The sequence below is a fragment of the Pelophylax lessonae genome (genome assembly GCF_965119305.1).
Source record: "Pelophylax lessonae genome assembly, chromosome: 4".
Taxonomy (NCBI): Eukaryota; Metazoa; Chordata; class Amphibia; order Anura; family Ranidae; genus Pelophylax; species Pelophylax lessonae.
Genome location: NC_138771.1, coordinates 317,579,523 through 317,604,153, shown reverse-complemented (window position 1 = coordinate 317,604,153; position 24,631 = coordinate 317,579,523). Strand labels below are relative to the sequence as shown.

General features: G+C 41.1%; 1 protein-coding gene across 1 annotated transcript in view; it reads left to right on the top strand.

Annotated features, from left to right (window-relative positions):
* The window catches only part of LOC309555144 (epithelial sodium channel subunit alpha-like), a gene marked incomplete at its 5' end in the record, with an annotated part of 69,203 nt that extends 46,845 nt beyond the window's left edge, over positions 1-22,358 (top strand). Inside the window, 4 exons of the mRNA XM_082256983.1 lie at positions 1,773-1,830; positions 10,206-10,264; positions 19,606-19,681; positions 21,980-22,358. Of these exons, the coding sequence (XP_082113109.1) occupies positions 1,773-1,830; positions 10,206-10,264; positions 19,606-19,681; positions 21,980-22,315 (529 nt within the window). The 3' untranslated portion in view covers positions 22,316-22,358. The remainder of the gene's footprint in view (positions 1-1,772; positions 1,831-10,205; positions 10,265-19,605; positions 19,682-21,979) is intronic.
* Positions 22,359-24,631: the final 2,273 nt, after the last annotated feature.

Below are 24,631 nucleotides of genomic sequence, written 5' to 3'. Positions count from 1 at the left end.
TTACAGGCTTTGCTTACAAAAATGTACTGATAAGATAGAACAAGTCTAGAGAAGGGCAACAAAATGCTGCAAGGTCTGAGGGATGAAACATACCAAAGGAGACTTCGGGAACTTAAAGAGGAACTACAGTGTGTTTACATATTTTGTAATAAAAACATATTTGACATTCTGAGGCTTCCCTCCAACCACTTTACATATTATTTTATATATACTGTGATTCTGTACTTGCCAAATATGCTGCAGAAATCTCCCTACACTAGGTCTGGCTGCAGCCATTTTAACTGTGGGCAGCTGAAGCTGCTGCCTGTTCACTTCCTGGATTTAAACAGACACACAGAGGCACACAGACACACATACACATAAGTATACACACACACATACACATATATACAGGCACACACACACACCCATTTATACAGACACACTCACACCACTGCTTGCCTGCACATTTCTCCTTTCTTGATGAATACTCATGGATCTCTGCAGTCTCCTGTTATCTCCACCCTTCTCAGCCCCCTCCAGCTCTGCAGCTCTCATTGGCTTTCCTATGACTCACCCCTCCTCCCTTGCTGGCAAACTCCCACGAGAGTGAGAGAGAAAGCTGTGCATGATGTCATTAGCCTAGGCTAATTACCAGACAAGAAAGAGGAAGTGGGCTGTAGAAGGTATTTACTGGCAGGAAAATAAAATGTTTTACTATCCAAAGTAAAACAAGAAGGGCAGAGGATTTATTAGATTGAAAGATGGAAAAATGACTGAAGGTCCACTTCAATATGTACAGACATAAATGAAATAGTTAAATACATAAAGTTTAAGAAGTCAGGATTTCCAATATGAAGCCAAGATCAAGAACATGACTTCAAACTAGCAGGAGGAGTGTTTAAAACTTATCTAGGAACATATTATTTTACAGACAGAGTAGATGATGCTTGCAAAAGACTTCCAGCAGAGGTAGTGAGTCAGTCAGCAGTAGGTGGATTCAAACATGCTTGGGACAAACATAGATCTAGTTGATCCAGGGAAAATCCGATTGCCTCTTGGGGGATCAGGAAGGAATTTTTCCCCTGCTTGGATCATGCTTTGCTAGGATTTTTTGCCTTCTTCTGGATCAACTGTGGGTATATGATTGTGTATAAAGGATTGTATGATATTTTTCCCCCTTGTATTGGTTGAACTAGATGGACTTGTGTCTTTTTTCAACCTGATGAACTCTGGGGTTGATTTACTAAAGGCATATAGACTGTGCACTTTTGAAAACGCCCAGAGCTTAGAAAATGAGGTAAAGCTTCACTTTACAAAATACAACCAATTGAATGCAAGTAAAAAAAAAAGAACAGCATTTTTGCTTGCACATGATTGGATGACAGACGTCAGCAGAGCTCTTCCTCATTTACTAAGCTCTGGAGAAACTGTTCTTACAGAGTGCAACTGCACTTTCAAAAGTGCACATCAAATTTGACTTTAGTAAATCAACCCCTATGTAACTATGTAACTATCTATACTGAGACAAAAAAAGATTATATATATAAATCAAAAATAAAATGAGGCTGACTCGATGGACCATTTGGTCATCCACTTATCTAAGGAATTACTTGCCATCACTCTTCTACTGTATGTTTCCTAAAAAAAATATATATATATATATATATATATATATATATATATATATATATATATATATATATATATATATATATATATAATATATATATACATATAACAGATTGATATTATACCTTCTAATGGTATTTACAATATTTATTTATTGCTAGGGATGAGAATTTTCAACTCACGCTGTCTTCATCACAATGGCCAAGCAGTAAATATTTGGTAAGTTTAGCTTCTAAAACATACAGTATATAAATCATTTTACTAAAGGATAAAAATGTATGGTCAGCATTGGTAAAAAAAAGGTGAAGCTGGGTTCCATTTGACTTCCCAAGCATGTGTAGGGAAAACAAAAAAAAAGGATTTTTTTCTAAAACGTAATTGGGTTTTCAAAGTGATCATGTTTACCTTATTTAGTAACATTCACTTATAAAGATTTGGACATCTACCTTGCTAAGTGAATAGCCTCTACTCCTTTACTGAATGAACTCTTAAAGCTGTGGGTCCTAGAATATGAAATGAAAATATAGGTTGAAGTACTCTGCTTCACTGTGAATGAAGAAATTAGTTTGTAAGCTGAAAGCCAAAATAATTGTTATGCATGCAGATAGGGGCTTCTGACTTTACTCTGATTTAACTGATCTTTATACTTGTTCCATGTCAGAGACTCAAAGTAATGAAGTCGCTCAAAGTAATAGCCAGGCAACTAACATCTACAAAAGAAGACCAGCAATGGTAGCCTCTGTGATTCTCTCAGTAAAACTTTGCTTTAACCACTTCTGGACCGGAAGGTTTTACCCTCTTAATGACCAGGCCATTTTTTGCAATTTGGCACTGCGTAAATTTAACTGGTAATTGCGCGGTCATGCAATGCTGTACTCAAACAAAATGTATGTCCTTTTTTTCCGAACAAATAGAACTTTCTTTTGGTGGTATTTGATCACCTCTGTGGTTTTTATTTTTTGTGATATAAATGAAAAAAGACTGCAAATTTGAGAAAAAAAATACATTTTCTACTTCTTATAAAAGATATCCAATAAACCCAATTTTGTAATACATTTAGGCAAAAATGTATTAGCTACATGTCTTTGATAAAAAAATCTCAATAAGCGTATATTTATTGGTTTGCGCAAAAGTTATAACGTCTACAAATTATGGTGTATATACTGTAATTTATGCAGCTTTTACTTTCTGACTGCCTATCTCATTTCTTCAAGTGCTAAAATGGCAGGGCAGTACAAATCCTCCCCAAATTACCCCTTTTTGGAAAGTAGACACCCCAAGGAATTTTAAAAAATGACAAAAAATATATATATTTTTTTTTACACAAGGTTGTCAGTGAAATGAGATATTGTTCACACATGCCATGGGTATATGTGAAATTACACCCCAAAATACATTCTGCTGCTTCTCCTGAGTACGGGGATACCACATGTGTGAGACTTTATGGCAGTCTAACCACGTACAGGACACCGAAAACCAGGGGCAGACTGGCAACTTTCACCCCAGGGGGCAAGTAGAAACCAGAGGCCCATGCTGCAGAGACTCGGCCCCACTCTCCCTCTTCCCATCTTTCTCCTGACCCCCATTCCAAGCTGAAGCCTGCTCTAGGTACTCGTTACTCACCAGCTGAATCCGGGTTCCCAACCTGCCCAGCAGGGGACAGTTGGGGGGAAGTTGGGACAGCTCAGTTGGGGCTGGCCAGGGGAGGAGAGTCTCAAGTGGGGCATGGAACCATAAAACTGGCCTCTGCTCAGACACAGTTTACACCATCCATGCTGGGGAGGGAGGCCTGCACTCTGTCCTTGTCTTCAACTCACACTCAGTAGGTCAGCGATGGGGACTTTTTCCCTCTCTTCACAAGGAATCCTTTAGGCATGTCTGGGGCAGAGGTGGTGCAGCCTTTTTACAGGACATAAGAGCGGCCCAGTCCTCCCCTGCCGAAAACCAATCACTGCCTTGAGGCTCTCTAAGGGCGTAAATTGTTGATTTCACTCCTTACTACCTATCACAGTTTCGGAGGCCATGAAATGCCGAGATAGTACAACCCCCCCCCCCCCCCTCCCCAAATGAACTCTTAATGGAAAGTGGACACCCTAAGCTATTTGCTGAGAGGCATGTTGTGTCCATGGAATATTTTATAATTTGCCACAAGTTTTGGGAAAATTATATATATTTTTTTTTTTTACACAAAGTTGTCATTTAAATAATATATTGCTCACACATGCCATAAGTATATGTGAAATGACACCCCATAATACATTCTGCTGCTTCTCCTGAGTATGGGAATACTACATGTATGGGACTTTTTGGCAGTCTACCACGTACAGGACCCCGAAAACCAATCACTGCCTTCAGGCTTTCTAAGGGTGTAAATTGTTGGTTTCAGTCCTCACTGCCTATAACAGTTTAGGAGGCCATGTAATGTCAAGACAGCACAACAACCCCCCCCCCCCCCAAATGACCCCTTCTCGGAAAGTAGACACCCTAAGCTATTTGCAGAGAGGCATTTTGAGTATTTTGCAGATCTTGCTTTTTGTCACAAAGTATTGAAAATTGAAAAAAGGAAAAAAAAAATTGCTTTTCTTCCAAAACAAATAGGAGCTGCAAAATACTCACCATGCCTCTTAGCAAATACCTTGAGGTGTCTACTTTCCAAAAAGGGGTCATTTGGGGGGGGTTGTGCTATCTTGGCATTTTATGGCCTCTGAAACTGTGATAGGTAGTGAGGAGAAAAATCAACAATTCTCGCCCTTAGAAAGCCTAAAAGCAGTGATTGGTTTTCGGGGTCCTGTATGCGGCTAGACTGCCAAAAAGTCTCACACATGTGGTATCCCCATACTCAGGAGAAGCAGCAGAATGTATTTTGGGGTGTCATTTCACATATAGCCATGGTATGTTTGAGCAATATATCATTTAAATACCAACTTTGTGTAAAAAAAAAACATTTTAGTAATTTTCCCAAAATTTGTGGCAAAATATATAATATTCAATGAACTTAACATACCTCTCAGCAAATAGCAAGGAGTGTCTTCTTTCCAAAATGGGGTTATTTAGGAAGGGTTTTGTGCTATCTTGACATTACAGGGCCTCCGAAACTGTGATAGCTAGTGAGGAAGTAAAATAGGCAATTTACGTCCTTAGAAAACCTGAAGGTGGTTTTCGGGTCCTGTACACAGCTATTCTCCCAAAAAATCTTACACATGTGGAATCCCTGTACTCAGGTGAAGCAGTAGAATGTATTTTGGGATGTCATTCCACATATACCCATGTACATGTGTGACAACTTTGTGTAAAATTGCGCTTGCCCATGCAGTGGCAACAAACTATGTAACTTTTTAAAAGCTTTTAAAAGCCTTTACAGGTTACCACTTTAGATTTACAGAGGAGGTCTTCTGCAAGAATTACTGACCTTGAGTGCCGGTTCACACTTCCGCGTGTGCGGCGATCGCATGTAATATCGGAGCGCACTGCTCCTTCATTACATGCGATCGGATGTGCAGTGCGAATTCAGCCATACACTTTGCATGGCTAAATTCGCACTGCACCCGCACCAAACACGCACATGAGGCATTTTTTCAGCCGCATCAGGATCGGATAGCACAGTGGTTCACACTTGTGCGATCCGATCCTGTGCGAACTGTCAGATCGCACTGCGATATGCGATCAAACTGGGGGTGTCGTTAACATTTCATTGACACCCCCTGCGTATCGCGTATGGCAGTGTGAACTGCCAGATGTGCGTTTGCGATGCGGGAACAGGCTGCAAATTCGCAGCCTTCCCGCATCGCACAAGTGTGACCCGGCACTCATTGGATGATCAAGGCGATGCTTCACATGCATGCTGCAATTGCTGTTTACTTATGACACCAGACCTATGTTTGCGTTCGCCTTTGTGTGCAAACACAGGGGGACAGGGGTGCTTGTTTGTATTTTCTTTTTATTATTTATTTTGATTTTTTTTATTTATTTTGACACCTTCCCTTCCCTTTCATTTTTTTTTTTTTTTTTTAATCATTTTTATTGTTATCACAGGGAATTTAAATATCCCCTATGATAGAAATAAGTAGTGACAGGTACTCTTTTTTTCTTTTTTAATTGGGGTCTATTCAACTCTAGATCTCTCCTCTGCCCTTTAAGCATCTGACCACACCAAGATTGGTGTGAAAAGATGCTTTCCCAATTTCCCAATGGTGCTGTTTCTATCTGGCGAAACTGAAGTCATGAAATGCTCGTAGCTTCCGGTGACTTAGGCCATAGAGATGATTAGAGCCATTCTGGTCTCCAATCAGCTCTATGGTCAGCTGATGGAACCACCTTCTGCAGTCTTGGGTTACCTGGTGGGACAGGAGAGCCCGAGAAAACTGTGGAAGGCGGCGGGAGGGGGGAGTTCCCTCCCACGGCTTGTAAAAGCAGTCTAGCAGCTCATTATCTGCTAGGATTGCTTTTACATGAAAGCCGACCGCTGCCCACCATTAGACCTCCCAGCATTCACCCACTTCTAATGATGGGCATACATGCAATGTTCTTTTTTTTCATTCAGCCCATGGGTGATTTACGAGGGGCCGAATTTTGTGGAGCCAATCATATCCAGGGTCACCCTGAGGATGACAGTGTTCATTGTCACTGAAGTGCATGAACTGCAAGATTTGCTCGTATCTAGTCCTGGCCATGGCAGCAGAGGACACAGGCATATGATGAATTGGGTCAGTGGACTAATATGACTGCAATTCACTCTTTTAATAATGCCCATGAGGAGGGATAAGCCCAGAAGAGTTTTACATTTGGAAACAGTGATACGTTCTCATGCAAATTTTTGGCAAGGGTCAAATTTGCAATTTGTGGCAATGAATTGATCAGCATATAAATTGCTTTGGTCCACAATATATCTGTAAAGATCTTCCGTGAAAAACAGCTCATAAAAACCATGGGGAGTAAAATCGTCTGTTTCCACCTGAATTCTGGGTTGGCCAGTGAATGGGGGAAATACGGGCACTGCAGAAGTGGTGGGCTCCCAATCAGGATTTGCAAGCGCATCAGGAAGGACACTATGGGCTCTACGGGCCGGTCTTCGAATTATTGGTGGCTGCGGGACACTACTTGTGCTAGCCACCGCATCAGCTTACACTGCACTTATGGGACTCACCACATCACCAAATGTTACTGCAGTGCTGGTTTGACTATGACCAGGGTGTACTATTCCACTGATGCTTGCCAGTTCACCAGAAGGTTGAGCGGCACTAGTACGGACACTCTGCTTCATACTAGAACCCTGCAATTGTTGCACCTCAGCAACAGAAGTGCGGGGTCGGGTACACCTGACCTTAGCAGGGACCACTACTTTGTTGTCTGAGCGATCTGTCAGGGTGCCGCTGCTCTCTACAGGTTCGAATACTGAGCCTGATTCTGACAGTGAGGCTTCCCCATCACTCTCATCTGTCATGCTCAGCATTGTGTAGGCCTCTTCACTAGTGTACCTCTGTTTGGACATTTTGGCCAATAAATTTATAGGTACCTTGTGGGACTCACGGGTAAAAAAGCACCTGTTTAAACCACTACCAAAAAATGAGCTGCTAGTGCTAGCAGAGATCAGGCCTGACTCTGCTAATGCTGCGGCTTAGTGTGCTGTGTATTGGAAGTGACAGTAATCTGCTGATTCTGCACTTCTTGTGGGGGGGGTTGCGGAGGGGCTAAATGCATGTGCTGGTAGATGTTAGGGCTTGTCGTGCTAACGCTGCATTTTGGGAACACTAAACTAAACTATTGGGAACGCTAGTATCGTTCTGATCAGATCAAAGATATTGATCCATTCAGACACTAAACTAGTAATGGAGGTGTTTAGTGTGTGTGTGCGTCACTGGCAATTAAAGGGTTAAAATGTATTACTAAATATACAGCGGGCAATCTGACGCTGTCCCTTATTGACGCTAACGTTAACGCTAACTGATGTCACCTGTGACACTAATACAGAGATCAGAAAATAGATCTGTGCACTATAATAGTGACACTGTGACAGGGCAATGAAGAGGTTAACTGGTGATGATCAGGGGTTAAATATTTCTTAGGGGATGGCGTGTACCCTAAACTAGGACTACCTCTATCTACCACTAATTGTCTTTCACACTAACTGAAGTTACAAGTGACACTAATACAGTGATCAGTAAATTATCTGTATACTGTATATAGGGTGCATTATGACAGGGAGTGAAAGGGTTTAACTGGGGGTTGATCAGGGGGTTAAATGTGTGCCTATGTGTATTGGTGTCAGTGTAGTGCTTGTGTAATCACAGTTTATTTTCTCGTTTCTCACTCTGGAACCGAAAAGGGTTCCAGGAGAGAAGATTGCATAATTTCCCCCTAGCCCCGCGTGGGCCCGATGTACAGTTACAGTCACCGTTGTGACAGATGTACAGTTACATCGGTTCGTGCAGCCGAGCCACCTTGCCGCAGTGAAACTGTGGTGGGTGGTCGGAAACTGGTTAAAGGAAACCTGTAATGAGAATAATGTCCGGGTTGTCATTACTGATCCCTCCTTCCGAAAATGCTGGTTTCCTGGCTCTAATGCTAATATATTGTCTTTGGTCATTTCTGAGTCGTGCTAGGTTCACATTTGTGTGGGTGGTTCCCAATGTGGGTCTGCAACCGTTCCTGCAGCCGCAACCACCCACACAGAAAAACGTGCTGGATGCATGCGAGTCCCATTAAACTTAATTGCATACAGCACTCACTGGGAATCATATTTGCGGTTCCTGTGTAGACTGCGATTTCTAAAATGCTGCTGGGACCTTTTCCCTGTGTTTCTGGAGACATGGAAGCTCATAGAGCTGTATATATGTGAAACTAGGGTTTCTGATCTGGAAATAGTATGTAGGTCAGATGGTCTGACTTCAGTTACTGATCTTACTTGCTGCATGCTTTTTTTCCCATTAGTGACTTACAACACAATAAAGTCAAATACAGTCGGACATCTAGATATGTAAAAAGTGTGTCATCAATGACAGCCAACACACTGCTGCCAGTATAGATTTCCTTTAAAAGGACAACATGAAAATATCTGCTGAACCCTTGAAGCATCACTGGGACTTGCGCAAATAGCAGTGCAAAGCTGAGTTTGTCTGCCTAAGACAACAACGTGACTATACACAGATATGTACATAGACACTGCTTAGTGCTCCTTTAGGTTCCCTTCATAGTTTTACTGTGAATTATCGCACACACCTTAACATAAATTGTGTTAATGCAGCCTATTCCAAATGCCAAAGCACCACAATGCAAATAAATGAATAAAACTAATTTTTATTGAACAGGACTGCAACACATATGTGCATTGTGGTGTACTGCAGTATACGCTTGTTAGCATCTACTGTACTTGTGCATTGGATGTCATTCACACACAGTAGGCCCAATTGACAAAGCTTGAACATCAACTTAAAGCTAAACTAAACCCTCCTATCCTTTACAGCTATGGAAGCTGTCATCATAGCCTCTGTTTGATCTGCAGCTCTGCGGTTGCCATGGTGCTGCACATGTGATCAGTTATGATACCAGCCATTTGATGGCTTGACAGTTCAGTTGAAAGTACAAGCAACTGTGACAGTTATCATGCATGGCATTCCTTGGAAGCAACTGTTTTGGGAAATAGGTAAATTGATGGGTTTAGTTCCATGTCTTTTCCCTAATAAAGAGCCTAACAGTGCTCATAGTTTATTTATTATTGTTACACTTTAATTCAACTTTAAGGCACCCTGTTTTAAACCATTTGACAAATGTCATTAAATTCAACATCAAATATTTTTGAAAATAGGGATTCTTATCCTGGTCTGTTAGATTTGTGACCTGAGCCCTGCACGTTACTATGTGTTTTGTTAGGGCATTAGCGCAAGAAAAGGTGTAAAGGGAACGGGTCCGGGCTGCAAATAGTTTCTAGGGCAGTAATAGCAAAATACATCCCATTCCAATGTCCCAAAACACATATGTGGCCTATATTTGTTTTTTTTTTGCTTCCTGATATATTCCCTTTAATGGCCTAAACCCAAACTCGCCATCCACACTGTTTAAAAAAAGCATCCCAGGTATTTGTTGCTGTTCTTCTTCTAACCACAAAGTTTGGGGCACCTTCATGAACTAAAACAGCCTATAGTGGGATGGATAGATAGATGTATTCTAAAATGTTGTACCATGTTAGCCATGGGTAGCAGTAGGAAAGTAGAAATGTAAGAGATACCTTTTGTGTGCGACTAACTGAATATATTTTGAGGTGCATGTTTTCAAAACACTTAGAGGGAGATTAAATAAAACTGATGAACACAGAATCTGGTGCAGTTATGCATAGTAACCAATCAGCTTCTAGGTTGTATTGTTAAAGCTTAATTGGACAAGCTGAAATTAGAAGCTTATTGGTTATTCAGCACAGCTCCACCAGATTCTGTGTGCAACAGTTTTAGTTAATCTCCCCCTTAGTTTCCTTCTTCAGGCATGGTTTCATAAAATTATTTGAAAACAAATAATTTTATATACAGTACACATATTGCTAAAACATGTAAATATTTAACAACTATAGATAATATATATATATACATGTTGTATTCATTTATCAGGACTACTTTTCACAGCACATTCAAATCAGACACGGCTATGAAGATGTGGAAAATTTAAGGTGAGCCTGAATTTCCTTATTTAGAGTATTGCTATATTCATATGAATACCACATATACAGTATCTCACAAAAGTGAGTACAACCCTCACATTTTTGTAAATATTTTATTATATCTTTTCATGTGACAACACTGAAGAAATGACACTTGGCTACAACGTAAAGTAGTGAGTGCACAGCTTGTATAACAGTATACATTTCCTGTCCCCTCAGAATAACTCAACACACAGGCATTAATGTCTAAACTGCTGGCAACAAAAGCGAGTAAACCCCTAAGTGAAAATGTCCAAATTGGGCCCAAAGTGTCAATATTTTGTGTGGCCACCATTATTTTCCAGCATTGCCTTAACCCTCTTGGGCATGGAGTTCACCAGAGCTTCACCGGTTGCCACTGGAGTCCTTTTCTACTCCTCCATGACAACATCATGGAGCTGGTGGATGTTAGAGACCTTGCACTCCTCCACCTTCCATTTGAGGATGCCCCACAGATGCTCATTGCTCAATAGGGTTTAGATCTGGAGACATGCTTGGCCAGTCCATCACCTTTACCCTCAGCTTCTTTAGCAAGGCAGTGGTCATCCTGGAGGTGTGTTTGGGGTCGTTATCATATTGGAATACTGCCCTGCAGCCCAGTCTCCGTAGGGAGGGGATCATGCTCTGCTTCAGTATGTCACAGTACATGTTGGCACTCATGGTTCCCTCAATTAACTGTAGCTCCCCAGTGCCAGCAGCACTCATGCAACCCCAGATGATAACACTCGCATCCCATGCTTGACTGTAGGCAAGACACACTTGTCGACACACTTGTTGCTGCCACACACGCTTGACACCATCTGAACCAAATAAGTTTATCTTGGTCTCAACAGACCACAAGACATGATTTCAGTATTCCATCTCCTTAGTCTGCTTGTCTTTAGCAAACTGTTTGCAGCTTTCTTGTGCATCATCTTTAGAAGAGACTTCCTTCTGGGACGTCAGCCATGCAGACAAATTTGATGCAGTGTGCGGCGTGCAGTCTGAGCACTGACAGACTGACCCCCCACCCCTTCAACCTCTTCAGCAATGTTGGCAGCACTCATACGTCTATTTTCCAAAGACAACCTCTGTATATGACGCTGAGCATGTGCACTCAACTTCCTTGGTCAACCTTGGCGAGGCCTGTTCTGAGTGGAACCTGTCCTATTAAACCGCTGTATGGTCTTGGCCACCATGCTGCAGCTCAGTTTCAGGGTCTTGGCAATCTTCTTTTTGCCTAGGCCATCTTTATGTAGAGCAACAATTCTTTTTTTCAGAAAAAAAATCAATTATCAAGAGGACAGATAGGGCAATCTGTCAAAACGATTGCGGTAGCCGAACAGTATGTTGTTTACCGGGCGCCTGAGTTCAGCACATTGCGGATCGAGTAGACAGATTGTTGGGTGGGGCTGGGGAGGACCCAGCAGTCATGGTGCATGTTGGCACCAATGACCAAGTAAGAGGAAGGTGGAGGATCCTAAAGAATGATTTCAGGGATTTAGGGACTAGATTGAGGAATAGTACCTCCAAGGTGGTTTTCTCTGAAATACTGGCTGTTCCTCGAGCCACACCAGAGAGGCAGAAGGAGCTTTGGGAACTGAACAAGTGGCTGAGGAATTGGTGTAGGAAGGAGGGGTTCGGGTTCCTGGAGAACTGGGCTGACTTCTCAGTCGGCTACCGGCTCTTTCGTAAAGACGGTTTGCACCTTAATGGGGATGGTACAGCTCTTTTGGGGATAAAGATGGCCACCAAGTTGGAGGGGCTTTTAAACTAGGAGGAAGGTGGGAGGGCCCAGTGGTAGAGTCAGTTAGGAGTGAGCTAAGGACAGAGAGTATTATTGGGGGCAGTAGCGACAGCAGGTCCGTAGCGTCTGAAATTGGGGGGTCTGTGCGGACAACCCTCAGCCCAAACAGAAATAAAATTAGGCACTATGCAATATCAACTTCCACAAAACTAAGAGGGATATATGCAAATGCCAGGAGCCTAGCTAATAAAATGGATGAGTTGGAAATGTTAGTACATGAGGAGGACATAGACATTGTGGGAATAACAGAAACTTGGCGCGACTGGCTGGCCAATATCCAAGGGTATTCTGTGTATCGGAAGGACAGGGAAGGAATAATGTAAGGGTGGTGGAAAGGAATGATATTATGGAAGGGATGAGTACGGAGTTAGAATCCGTGTGGGTAGAGCTCCTTAGGGAAGGTGAAAAGGGGAAAGTAATTGTGGGGGTTTGTTATAGGCCATCTAACCAAAGGAAGGAGGTAGAGTTGGAATTCATGTCAATGTTGGGTAGCGTGGCAAAGCTGGGGCCAGTCATCATATTAGGGGACTTCAACTATCCCGACATTAACTGGGAAGAGGGGACTGCACACTCACTAAAGGCCCGTCTCTTTATGAAAACCTTACAGGACAACTACATGTCTCAGTTGGTGGATTCTCCTACTAGAATGAATGCAGTGTTGGATCTATTAATTACTAATGACCCAGATCTAATCTCAGATGTAGGAGTCCGCGACAACCTGGGTTCTAGCGATCACAGGACGATCCCATTTACCGTAAATCACAACATAGCAAGGCATGAGGGGAACATAAGAACCCTAAACTTCAGAAGGGCAAACTTTTCCAAATTGTGCTCAATGATAGAGGAAATAAACTGGGACCAAACCCTAGGAACACTGAACACAGAGGAAAAATGGGAATGCTTTAGGAACATATTAAACAAAAGCATCTCACAGTGCATTCCAATGGGAAATACATTTAAAAGAGCCAAAGCCAAACCTGGCTGGCTTAGCCATAATGTAAATAAACTTATTAGGGAAAAAAAATGGCCTTCAAGAAATATAAATCGGAGGGGACGTTATCGGCTTTCCAGCTATACAAGGAATTAAATAAGAAATGTAAATCCAAAATCAAAATGGCTAAAATCAACTTCGAGAGACAAATAGCGGAGGATAGTAAAAAGAACCCTAAGAAATTCTTTAAATATATCAACAGCAAAAAACGAGTTTAGAGCATGCTGCACACATAATTAACGATGAGGGGAGGATGGTTACAGAGGACATGGATAAGGCAGCTGTGCTTAATGCTTTCTTCTCCTCAGTCTTTACACAAGAAAAGGATGGGTACACTGACCATGACGGTTTGGTTGGCATTGGCAGTACTTTACAGGACTTGCCACTATGGCTATCAGAGGGTGGAATAAGGGAAAGGCTAGATAAAATTAACACAAATAAATCACCAGGCCCGGATGGCGTACATCCGAGAGTACTTAAAGAACTCAGTAAGGTTATATCTAGACCACTGTTCCTGATCTTTGCTGACAGTATTTTGACAGGAAATTTACCAATGGACTGGAGAAAAGCCAACGTGATACCGATATTCAAACAAGGGCAGAGGCATGTCCTTGTAATGTTCTGGTACCTTTGGTACCCTAATTCCACTTTTCCTAAGTGTATGCGCCCCACCATTCTCTTTTGGTAAGGTGCGCATACACCTTTAAGACCGATGCTGTCATCACTGAGCGCCGCTGGAGCGGCTATTTCAACCTCCGGTGGTCTCACTCACATGTTCGTTTAACGCCGCATAATCTGCCTTGAAGCTCTCATGCTTGCAAGCATACCTCTCTATCGGAACCACGCTGCTGATCCCTGTATCCCACTACCGGATCATCCGCTCTTGCCGAACCTCTCCTCTACTACATTGCTACTAGTGATAAGTACCCCACAGGGGAAACCTCTATAACCTTCATACTAAAGCTTACACTATCTAGCTCTGCATACTAAGGACTATTACTATATCTGCATTAACTAAGATTGCTAGCTCTTGAGACTAATACCATCTGCTCTTGCACTGGGTTGGTCTATCCTGTATGTTCACCTGCTACTCTATCATCTGCTACCATACATGATTGCTAAACCTATCTGCATCCCATCTGCTACTATCTTACTTTCAAGAACATTCCTTTCAAGTGTCTGTCATCTACCATCTCTACCCAACCTGTCTCTTCAGCCTATCATCACTATATTACTATACATATAAGTCACTCTAGGAACATCTTATTGAGTGTGTGTATCTACTTGCTGAATTGAGACTATCCACACATGATGAGTCTTGGGAGTTGGGGTTGGTGTCTCAGCGTTTCTCTACATGACTACTGAAGTGGAATATTTCTGCAGCTGTAAATCCACATTATACATAAAACGCAGGAGCGTTACAGTCCTGGGAAATTATAGGCCGATCAGCCTGACATCAATAGTATGTTAACATCTTGAGGGGATGATAAGGGACTATATGCAAGAGTTTGCTAAAGAAAACAACATCATCAGCAGTAATCAGCACGGGTTTACAAAGGGGTGTTCTTGTCAAACCAATCTGTTAAAATTCTACGAGGAAGTTAGTTGTGAGCTAGACAGTGGGAGACCTGTGGATGTGGTGTACCTGGATTTTGCTAAGGCGTTTGATACAGTTCCCCACAAACACTTGATTTATAAATTAAGGGCGACAGGCATGGAAAACAAGGTTTGCTCTTGGATACGGAACTGGCATGTCCAAAAGGTGGTAATAAAAAATGCATACTCAGACTGGTCTGGGGTGGTAAGTATGGTCCCCCAAGGCTCAGTTCTGGGACAAATTTTGTTCAATTTATTTATAAAAAGCATTGAGCACGGGATCAGTAGCTCAATCTCAGTTTTTGCAGATGACACAAAATTGAGCAGGGCAAGAACTTTACATCGTGAGGCAGAAATCTTACAGAATGACCTGAACAAAATAACAGATTTGGCAACTACATGGCAAATGAGGTTTAATGTGGATAAGTGCAAGGTATTGCACTTAGGGATCAATAACATAAAAGCAATATACAAGCTAGTGGGGGAACATCTGGGGGTATCAAAAATGGAGAAAGATCTGGGGGTCTTAGTGGAAGGTAGATTAGGCAATAGCATGCAATGTCAAGCTGCAGCTTCCAAAGCTGGCAGAATTTTGGAATGCATAAGGAAGGGGATGTATTCCAGAGATAAAACTATAATCCTACCACTTTATAAAACTCTGGTATGACCACATCTGGAGTATTCTATCCAGTTCTGGTCGCCAGTCCTCAGAAGGGATGTATTGGAGCTTGAGAGAGTACAGAGAAGGGCAACAAAACTTATTAGGGGATTAGAGGACCTTAATTACGAAGAGCGTTTAGAAGCACAAGATTTATTCTCCCTGGAGTAGAGACGCCATGATAGCGATTTACAAATACCTCAACGGTGATCAGAGCATAGAACAAAAACTATTCAGTCACAAGGAATGCATGAGGACACGTGGTCATACAATGCGTTTAGAGGAGAAGAGATTTAACCTCGCTACGCAGGGGGTTCTTTACTGTAAGAGCTACAAGACTGTGGAATTCCCTGCTACAAATGGTAGTAACTGTGGGGAGTATGGCTACTTTTAAAAGACTCTTGGATGTACATCTCAAGGATCAAAATATTTAGGGGTATGAGAAATGAATAGGTCCACACACACCTACACAGGTTGAACTGGATGGACTATTGTCTTTATTCAACCTTACCTACTATGTATAAGATCCTCAGAGAGTTCTTTGCCATGAGGTGCCATGTTGAACTTCCAGTGACCAGTATGAGAGAGTGAGAGCGATAACACCAAATTTAACACACCTGCTCCCCATTCACACCTGAGACCTTGTAACACTAACAAGTCACATGACACCGGGGAGAGAAAATGGCTAATTGGGCCCGATTTGGACATTTTCACTTAGGGGTGTACTCCCTTTTGTTGACAGCAGTTTAGACATTAATGGCTGTGTGTTTTTTTTTGGGGGAGACAGCAAATATTCACCATTATAGAAGCTGTGCACTCACTACTTTACATTGTAGCAAAGTGTCATTTCTTCAGTGTTGTCACATAAAAAAATAAAATAAAATATTTACAAAAAATGCGAGGGGTGTACTCACTTTTGTGGGGTACTGTATATTTTTGAGAATACAGCTCTTTTACCAGGTAATTTGTAGGTGTGCTACAATGAATGTGTTCTAATTGCAGCCCTTTGAACTCTGTACGTCCTTTCACACATCCATTATGGAGAACATACTAAAGTAAGGTTATCATTCATCCCCATTGTGAGAGGTCTGTCCTTGGGAAATGAGCGTCCCCAGGAACCAGACACCATACAGTACATTTTGCAATGCGTACACCCAAACTGAACTTGCACTGTACAGTATAACCCAAGTGTCAATTTACTCTAAGGAGCCTTCCCCTAGGGATGATACTGGGCCCCAGCAGGATGACCAGGAAGCATGGAAGCATAGTATGGAAGTCAGATGCTGGATGTTGGGGGGCAGCAGGCGTAATCTGTGAGTTACCTGCCTAAACCAGACCCCTCAACTCTCTGTGTCATTTAATGCTAAACCCTTGAACTCTGCACTACTTTTTCCTGAACTCTGTGTGACTTAATTCTGACCTCTGAACTCTGTGCATTATTTAATCCTTACCCTAAACTTTCTTTGTTACTTACTCCTCAACCTTGAACCTCAACCTCCTCAACCTTGAACTCTCTGCATTGTGTAATCTTACCTCTCAACTCCATCGCGCCACAGTGTTTTGGGAACGAGGCATCATATGATGTCCACCCGGAATGACAAATGTCCCACTCAGCCATCATTTGACAATAGGCTGGGAGGGAAGTGGTTAAGGGACTATCATCTCATGACTGTATTCATAATTCCAGGAATCTCCCTGGAAGGATAATGACATCATGCCCAGCAATAAGTATTGGGAGGTTAAGGCAAATCTAACTTTTTCTTTACAGGTCTATTTTGGAAACACTATCAGCCAGCGAGTTGTACTGGGGAAGGAAACTTGACCTTATGAGCAAACTTTATATTGTAGTGCAAGGTCCACTTTAACAGACCAAACAATGATGTGTGTTGTGAATGGGAATAACACTCCACAACTACTAGTCTAGTGTTTAACTCGTGGTTGTGATGCATCCCTATTCACTTGAATGGGTTGTGTTCAGTGACCATACTGCCCACTGAATATAACAGGAGGTATTTTTTTCCCACACCACAAAGCATCACAGCTGCCGCATGTGTACAACCCCATGTGGGGTTCAGGGGGTAACTAAAACTGTGGTTTACATGCCTATTTCACCACTCCCCTGACTGAAGGCTTGCATGCAGTCTTAAGAGGTAGTTTAACTTTTCAAACGCTCCTAAACGCTGAGCTCAGAGCTACTGCATCAGGGGAGAGAAAGCACATGTGAGGGGTTTGAATCAGAGAAAGAGCTCACTCTTGTGATGGTGAAGGCAAACAGTCACAGCGGTGCCTCTTTTGGCAACGTCCTTAGCAACCCATGACTAAGCACCAAGGGGCGGAGCGAAACAAGAAGCAGGCGTGGCCTGGTGGGAGCCCATGCTGAGGTTATCTCTCTTCACTTTCACTTTACATGTTTGGACGTGCGGCACTGGGGACCCCCCCTTTCCTCTCTTCAGTGTTCACAGGAGCTGGAACAAGCTCCATTCCCCAGTCGGCATTCCAACAGCAGCGGACATCTATATCGTTCACAGTGCTTCCTAAGTTCATTAGAGCCCTGAGCGGCAGGCTAATCTATTTTGGTTCACTGTGAATTTTCTAGTTAGGCTTCATGAGATATGCAAATGGCCTACACCTATAGCAAGGGCATTATTCAATTCTGGTCAAAGCTACACAGCTTTATCTACAGACATCCCTTATCTGTATAGGCATTTTTGTTGGTAAAGGTGAACTATACCTCTATTGTCTTCCCAGCAATTTTTATTAAAACCTATGTTGGCAAAGATTTGGTGTAACAGCAGTGTGAAAAAAGAAAGAAAATAGTACCTTTTGGGCCATACAGTACACAGTAACTCATCAAGATATAGTACCTGTGCTTGGTTACATTTATTAATTGCCCAGTAGTCTAAGATACAGAATGGATATGTGAGAATGCAGACACATATGTGAATTATTGAATTAATTTCACACCAGCAAAGCAGAAACCAAGCCAGACACCTACGGATTTCAATAAAATGTGTAAATCAAGTCAGCCTCAAGTTTACGTTGACCTCTAAATCCTCCAAGGATATAAAGATATTAAAAAAAGAAGAATATTTTAGAAAAATAAAAAAGGTTTATTAAAAATAAGAAATGATTGAATAAAAGGCACAGTGTAATCATACTAGAGATATAAAAACAATAACATAATTACTGATTAATTTATGGACTGTCTCCCAGGAAGTATTTTAGACAAAAAGCATTGATTTATAATGTAATGTGCATAGGGCAGAGAAAGAAATGGCTAAGAAACAAATGAGTTGTAAAACAGATGTTTGAACTATGTTAGTATTATAACCGCTATATACCTTATAACAGCCATTACTCTTATCTACACTAGAGTCATATAGCAAGGAAGACACAATATCCTTCGCTTTGTGGATATTTCATTGCTAAATGACAATATTGTTAAACAAACGAAGAAGCACTAAAGTGGCAAAAACACACAAATTGCTGATGAAAAAGGAAAATGCAGCTCTTCCAAATGAGTCAGATGTTCCTATATTATTCTGCTTGTTATTTTAATTCACATTGTTTCTAGATTTATATTTAGTGCAGGCCTATGACAACAATGGTTGTACTTCTGCCATAATGCCTTCCCCTATAGCTCCTCTCAAAAGTCAGACACTTAACCTTAAAGGTGCAAGTCACTCCATTCACATTTTAGGTTGTCTATACTAGATGCCGTGTATTTGCTCCGCTTTGAACATATACAAACATATCAACATTTGTAAAATATTGTGTTTTTGATGCATTAAGATTAACACCATTCTAGGGATTTGATGTGAACTAACTGAAAATGTGTTACGTGGAACAAGTATTCAACAAAGGCTATTTTTTGTGCATACAGTAAATGCAGAATGTGTAGTGTAAGTGAGCCAATATAAAAACGTTTTACTTCAATGCCTTATCTTTTGCTGAAAACTGGGAGACAGTTATAATGGAGAGCAGATATTGCTATCTGCTTTCCGCTATATATCACAAAGCTAGTCCGCACAGATTATTCTTAACCACTTTACCACCGGAGGATTTTCCTGCTTTACGTCCAGGCCACTTTTTGCGATTCGGCACTGTGCAACTTTAACTGACAATTGCGTGGTCATGCAACGCCGTACCCAAATGAAATTTACGCCTGGAGCCTGTGTCCTACAAAGTTGTCTCTACTAAATTTTACTTAAACATTTTTAAAAAGTTTTCTATTATAAACTCAGTTTAATGCCCTAAAATGTGTTCTTTTCTTCCATCAGGGACAATATAGTAAAGCTTGTGGTTTATTACCAGCAGCTAAATTATGAACTAATAGAAGAAGTGCCCTCAATGCAGGTAAGATATGAAACAAACTATGGTACCTTATACAGGTGAGGAACAGTGTTGATTTTGATTTCCAATTTCGATTTAGTTTTAGTCATAGTCTTTTGACTAAAATGCCATTTTAGTTTTAGTCATATTTTAGTAATCTGAATTTTTTTAGTTTTGGTTGTATTTTAGTCAACTAAAATCCTCAGTACATTTTAGTCAATTAAAATCTCCAGTACATTTTAGTCAATTAAAATCTCCAGTACATTTTAGTCAATTAAAATCTCCAGTACATTTTAGTCAATTAAAATCTCCAGTACATTTTAGTTGACTAAAATTGAATGGGTTTATTTAAATTGTAATGCATTATTTAAGCATTTCTCTAGAATTTCTAAACTCATTATATACTCCCGATGTAAAAATCTAATAACATGTTATTAGTTATGGTATTAAAGTTTGAACGTGCATTACAGACACAGATTTATTCATTGTGATATATAACGTCTTTATAAATAAAACGAAGTTTCATATACTAAAATATTGCTTTTTGACAATCAAAAGTGCAACTTTTAAATATAAAAAACCCAGAGAAAACTGTAAACTCTAAATTGGCTGTAACGTCATTGCACATATTACCTGAATACATTGCCAACATTAAAAATTAAGAAAAAAAATAAGAAAAGCCTTTTTCTTATTTTTTTTTTTCTTTCAGCAGCCTAATAGATGCGCCCTACTTATTCTTATGTGGTAGTGCAGTGTTAATTTTTTGACATCTTGTTTTAGTCCTTTGCCTAAAATGCCATTTTAGTTTTAGTCATATTTTAGTCCTTTGACTAAAAGGCCATTTTAGTTTTAGCCATATTTCAGTCATCTGAATTGTTTTAGTTTTAATTGTATCTAAGTTGACTAAAATAGTTTTAATTTAGTTGATGAAAATATTTTAGTCAACGAAATTAAAACGGGTGAGGAAAAGTGAGGCCATCTTAGAAGATATACATAGGAGTTGTCTGCCTTCAGTTTAAACTGAACTTCCATCAGCTACAGAAAAGACTATTTAATACAGTCAATACAATATATTTTTGTACACAGCTTGCAAAAGTATCCAGGCCTGCTTCTATTTCAGCATTCTGTAATTTCCTAAAAAGCTGGGTTATGACTGGAAGAATGGGGCAGCACTCTAAGCCAAAAAGCTCGGCTAAATTGCACACTGCAGCTCTTTTACCACTATATTAATGGGATAGAGAAAAAGGTTAAGGCTGGGTTCACACAAAAGACGAATTGGATGCCGGTGACCGTCTCTCAATGGAGCCGGTTCACACATGTGCAGGACAGCTATGGTCTGGATTAAAAAAAAAGGCCCCGTGCTTCTTCTGGTCAGATTCAGTTGCAAATTCAGGCTAAAAGTCGGACCCGATTCGGACCTGGGTGAACAGGAACACACTGGACCCCAAGCACGAACCCTCGGCCGGACATGCGTGAACGGAGCCTTAAAGTATTGTGCTCTATTACAACCTACTAGAAAACCGCTGAATGAGAGCTGAACTCTAGACAACCAGATAAACACCCCAATAAAATATATATATAAAGGAGAAGGAATACCTGCCAACTTCTACTACTCTATTTTTGTCCATCATGTTCTAAGATTCACACAGTCCTGCCACAAAGCACAGTCAGCTGGATGACACAACATTTTGTTTTACCTTAAAAGACTATAAAAAGAATATATTTGTATCCTCTCTCCTTCTCCAGACTGCTGATTGAACAGTGAAGTTGAGACAGTAGACTGATGAGGACATCTCTCTACACACTTTACTTTTTCCTCCTATCAGCATATTCCTTGTCAGCAGATTTTCCTGCAGCATTTCTGATTGGAGCCAAGTCCTGCCCCTTCCTCTCCCGATTTGAGTTCTGCTATTTATAAGAAGTTAATACCAAGTCAAAATCATATATACACTATGATCCAAATGAAACTTGCAGTGTGGCTCTAAGCTGAGACAGAGGTCTCCCGCTGGTTGCAGTGAAGGGAGCTGGCTCCAGAGCACCATTAAGAGGTGTAAGAGCATTATCAAAGAGAAGCAAAGGCACCGCTAACCAACCCAGTGCATTAGTATGTAGATGAATGTTGGCTCATCCAGCGCTGCTCCAGCCATGCCCCTCTGACATGTTTCACCCCACTTACGGGCACCTGGTCACAGAGGTGGGCAGTACTTACACTAGTTACATTTACAAAAAAAGGCATTTAATGGTTTATTAAAGGATGCAGAGCTGCACAAATATGTGCTTTATATGTAAAGTTTAATTTATATGTTTTTCTCTGTCTTGTAGCTGGTGGACCTGTTTTCTAGTATAGGAGGTCTGGTGGGCCTTTGGATTGGAGTGTCTGTTTGCACAGTGGCTGAGCTCCTAGAGCTAATACTGAATTTATTGACTTTTGTCATTGGTCGGATACCAAAAAGAGAAGTTGCACCAGAAAACCCATATTCAATGCCAAAGCCTCAACCAGATGAATGTTCTCCAATGAATTCTGGTGACCGCTATCTTCTGTGGAGTCCACTAAATGATGTCTCCAGTCTTCTCAAGAACAACTCTGAGGACACTCAAAGTCTACACAACCCCTATCAGAGTTATGAGACATTAAACGAGTATATATTTAATGCATGAGGGAAAATTTGCTATATCGATTGTGTTCAATGATGGTTGCATCAGAGTGTAAAGGGCATCTCGGTGTGTGGTTAGTTTTTGAAAGTAAAGAAAGTGCATTTAATATTTATTTAATAAAGTAATAAACTTTATAAACAAAGTAATTATCAAAGAAGAAACAATACGAACATTGGTTCAGTAGATGTTTGTGTATTTTAATACACATGCATACCTTTACAATAAAAAGGAAGCTTTGGTTCATAAACCCATCACCTTTGTATACTGTAATTAGCACATAACAACTGCAAATATTAAATTCATTCCCTGTAATCAACTTTTCTTTAGACATCTCATTGCTGCTAAGCTCACTGTTTTCCTGATTTACTTTCTCTTTATGGGCTTCTGTAGAGGTGGGCTTCTGACTGAGTGAGTCAAATGTGGTGTGCTTTCATGTGCTTCTGAGATGCCTAGACTTACATTTGATGTGCTTTGATTAGGTCAAGTATGTTTCTTCCAGCTACTTGTAGGCAGGAGCAGTTAGCCTTCCTACCTGCAGGAAGGCATGGGAAGGCTGAACCATGTAAAGGGAATTGGTCCCTTAGAGACTTCTTTCAGTGTCTTGAGAGAGGAAAGTAATTGGATTAGACACTGAACTCTAGATAGACTTTGGCGGCCATCTTGAGTGCGGGAGTGTGTAAACATTGAGTTTGTAAATTATTCAGATTGCTTACATTTGTAATGAAGAACTGTTTATCTGTTGCTGCAACTAGACATGGGCACTCTCCTGTTCGGTTCGCAGCAGAAATCCCGAACAGGGGAAATGTTCTAACCCGAACGGCGGACCCCATTGAAGTCTATGGGATACGAGCAGGAAAAATTGAAAGTGCCCATTTTGAAGGCTTATATGCAAGTAATTGGCAGTAAAATTGGTATGGTTGTCTTGGTATTGTCCTAGGAGACATGTATCAATAAAAACAATTTTTTTTTAAATAATTGTTTTTTCAGAAGCAATGATTTTAATTATGCCTAAAGTGAAAAAAAAAAAAGAAAAATTCTTCAACGTATAGTGCCTGGGGGGTCCTCTTAATGTGCCTGTAAAGTAGCACATCTGTAGCATGCAAAAAACATGCTGCAGCAAAAATGATATTTCTAAAGAAAAATAATGCGTAAAATCCCATTTAAAATGACTCACAGTTACAATTGCTGGCACCTGGCTATTAAAATTATAAAGAGTAAAAATGGTGTGGGCCCCCCTTAGTCCATACCAGGCCCTTTGGGTCTAGTATGGTATTTAAGGGAAACCCCATGCCAAAATAAAAAAAAAAATGGCGTGGGGTCCTCCCTGAAATCCATACCAGACCCTTATGCAGGCATGTAGCTTGGCAGGACAGGAAAGGGGGGGACAAGTGAGTGCCTAAACCATACCAAGCCACATGCCCACAACATGGGGGGCGGGTGCTTTGAGGCAGGGGGGGCTCACCCCCCCACCCCCCCACCCCAACACACCTTGTCCCAATGTTGATGGGAACAAGTGCCTCAACCCTCACAATCATCGCCAGTGGTTGTGGGGGTGTACAGGCAGAGTGCTAATTGGAAACTCCCAGCCCCCGACATGTAAATGAGAATCGGGTACATTGTACCCCTACCCATTCACCAAAAAAGTGTCAAAAAGTAATAAAAACAAGTGAGAAGTTTTTGACAACTCCTTTATAAAAAAAAAAAAATAGTGTCCCTCAATGTAAATTAATCGTTAATCATGCTGACCGCCACATCGCCGATCTGGAAAAAAAAAAAAAAAAACACTCCTGGGACGGCTTCTTGCTGATTGCCTGCTCTGCGTTTTGACATTTCTTATATAGGTAAGGAGCAGGGCTGGTGCATGCTGGGCCTGTGACGTCAGAAGGGGGCGGTGCCACTGGGTGATGTAGCCAGGTGGCCCCGCCCCTTACTCATATAAGAAATGTCAAAACGCAGAGCAGGCATTCACTGGGAGGCTGTCCCAGGGGGAGGATCGTTTATGAATTTTTAGATTTTTCGGATCAGCGATGCGGCAGGCGGCGTTATTGACGATGGATTTACATCGAGGGATGCTATTTTTTAATAAAGGTTTTGTCAAAAACTTGACTCTTATTTTTATTTCTCTTTGATGCTTTTTTGGTGAATGAGCAGGGGTACAATGTACCTGATACTCATTCAAATGGGGGGGGGGGGGGATCTGAGGTCCCCCTTGTATGGAGAAAAAAGGATCTTGGAAGCAAACAAAAGCCTGCGTCCATAATATTGTATTTGTCCATATTATTTATTAGGATCTGACTCCATTTGTTCCTGGTTCCTGTG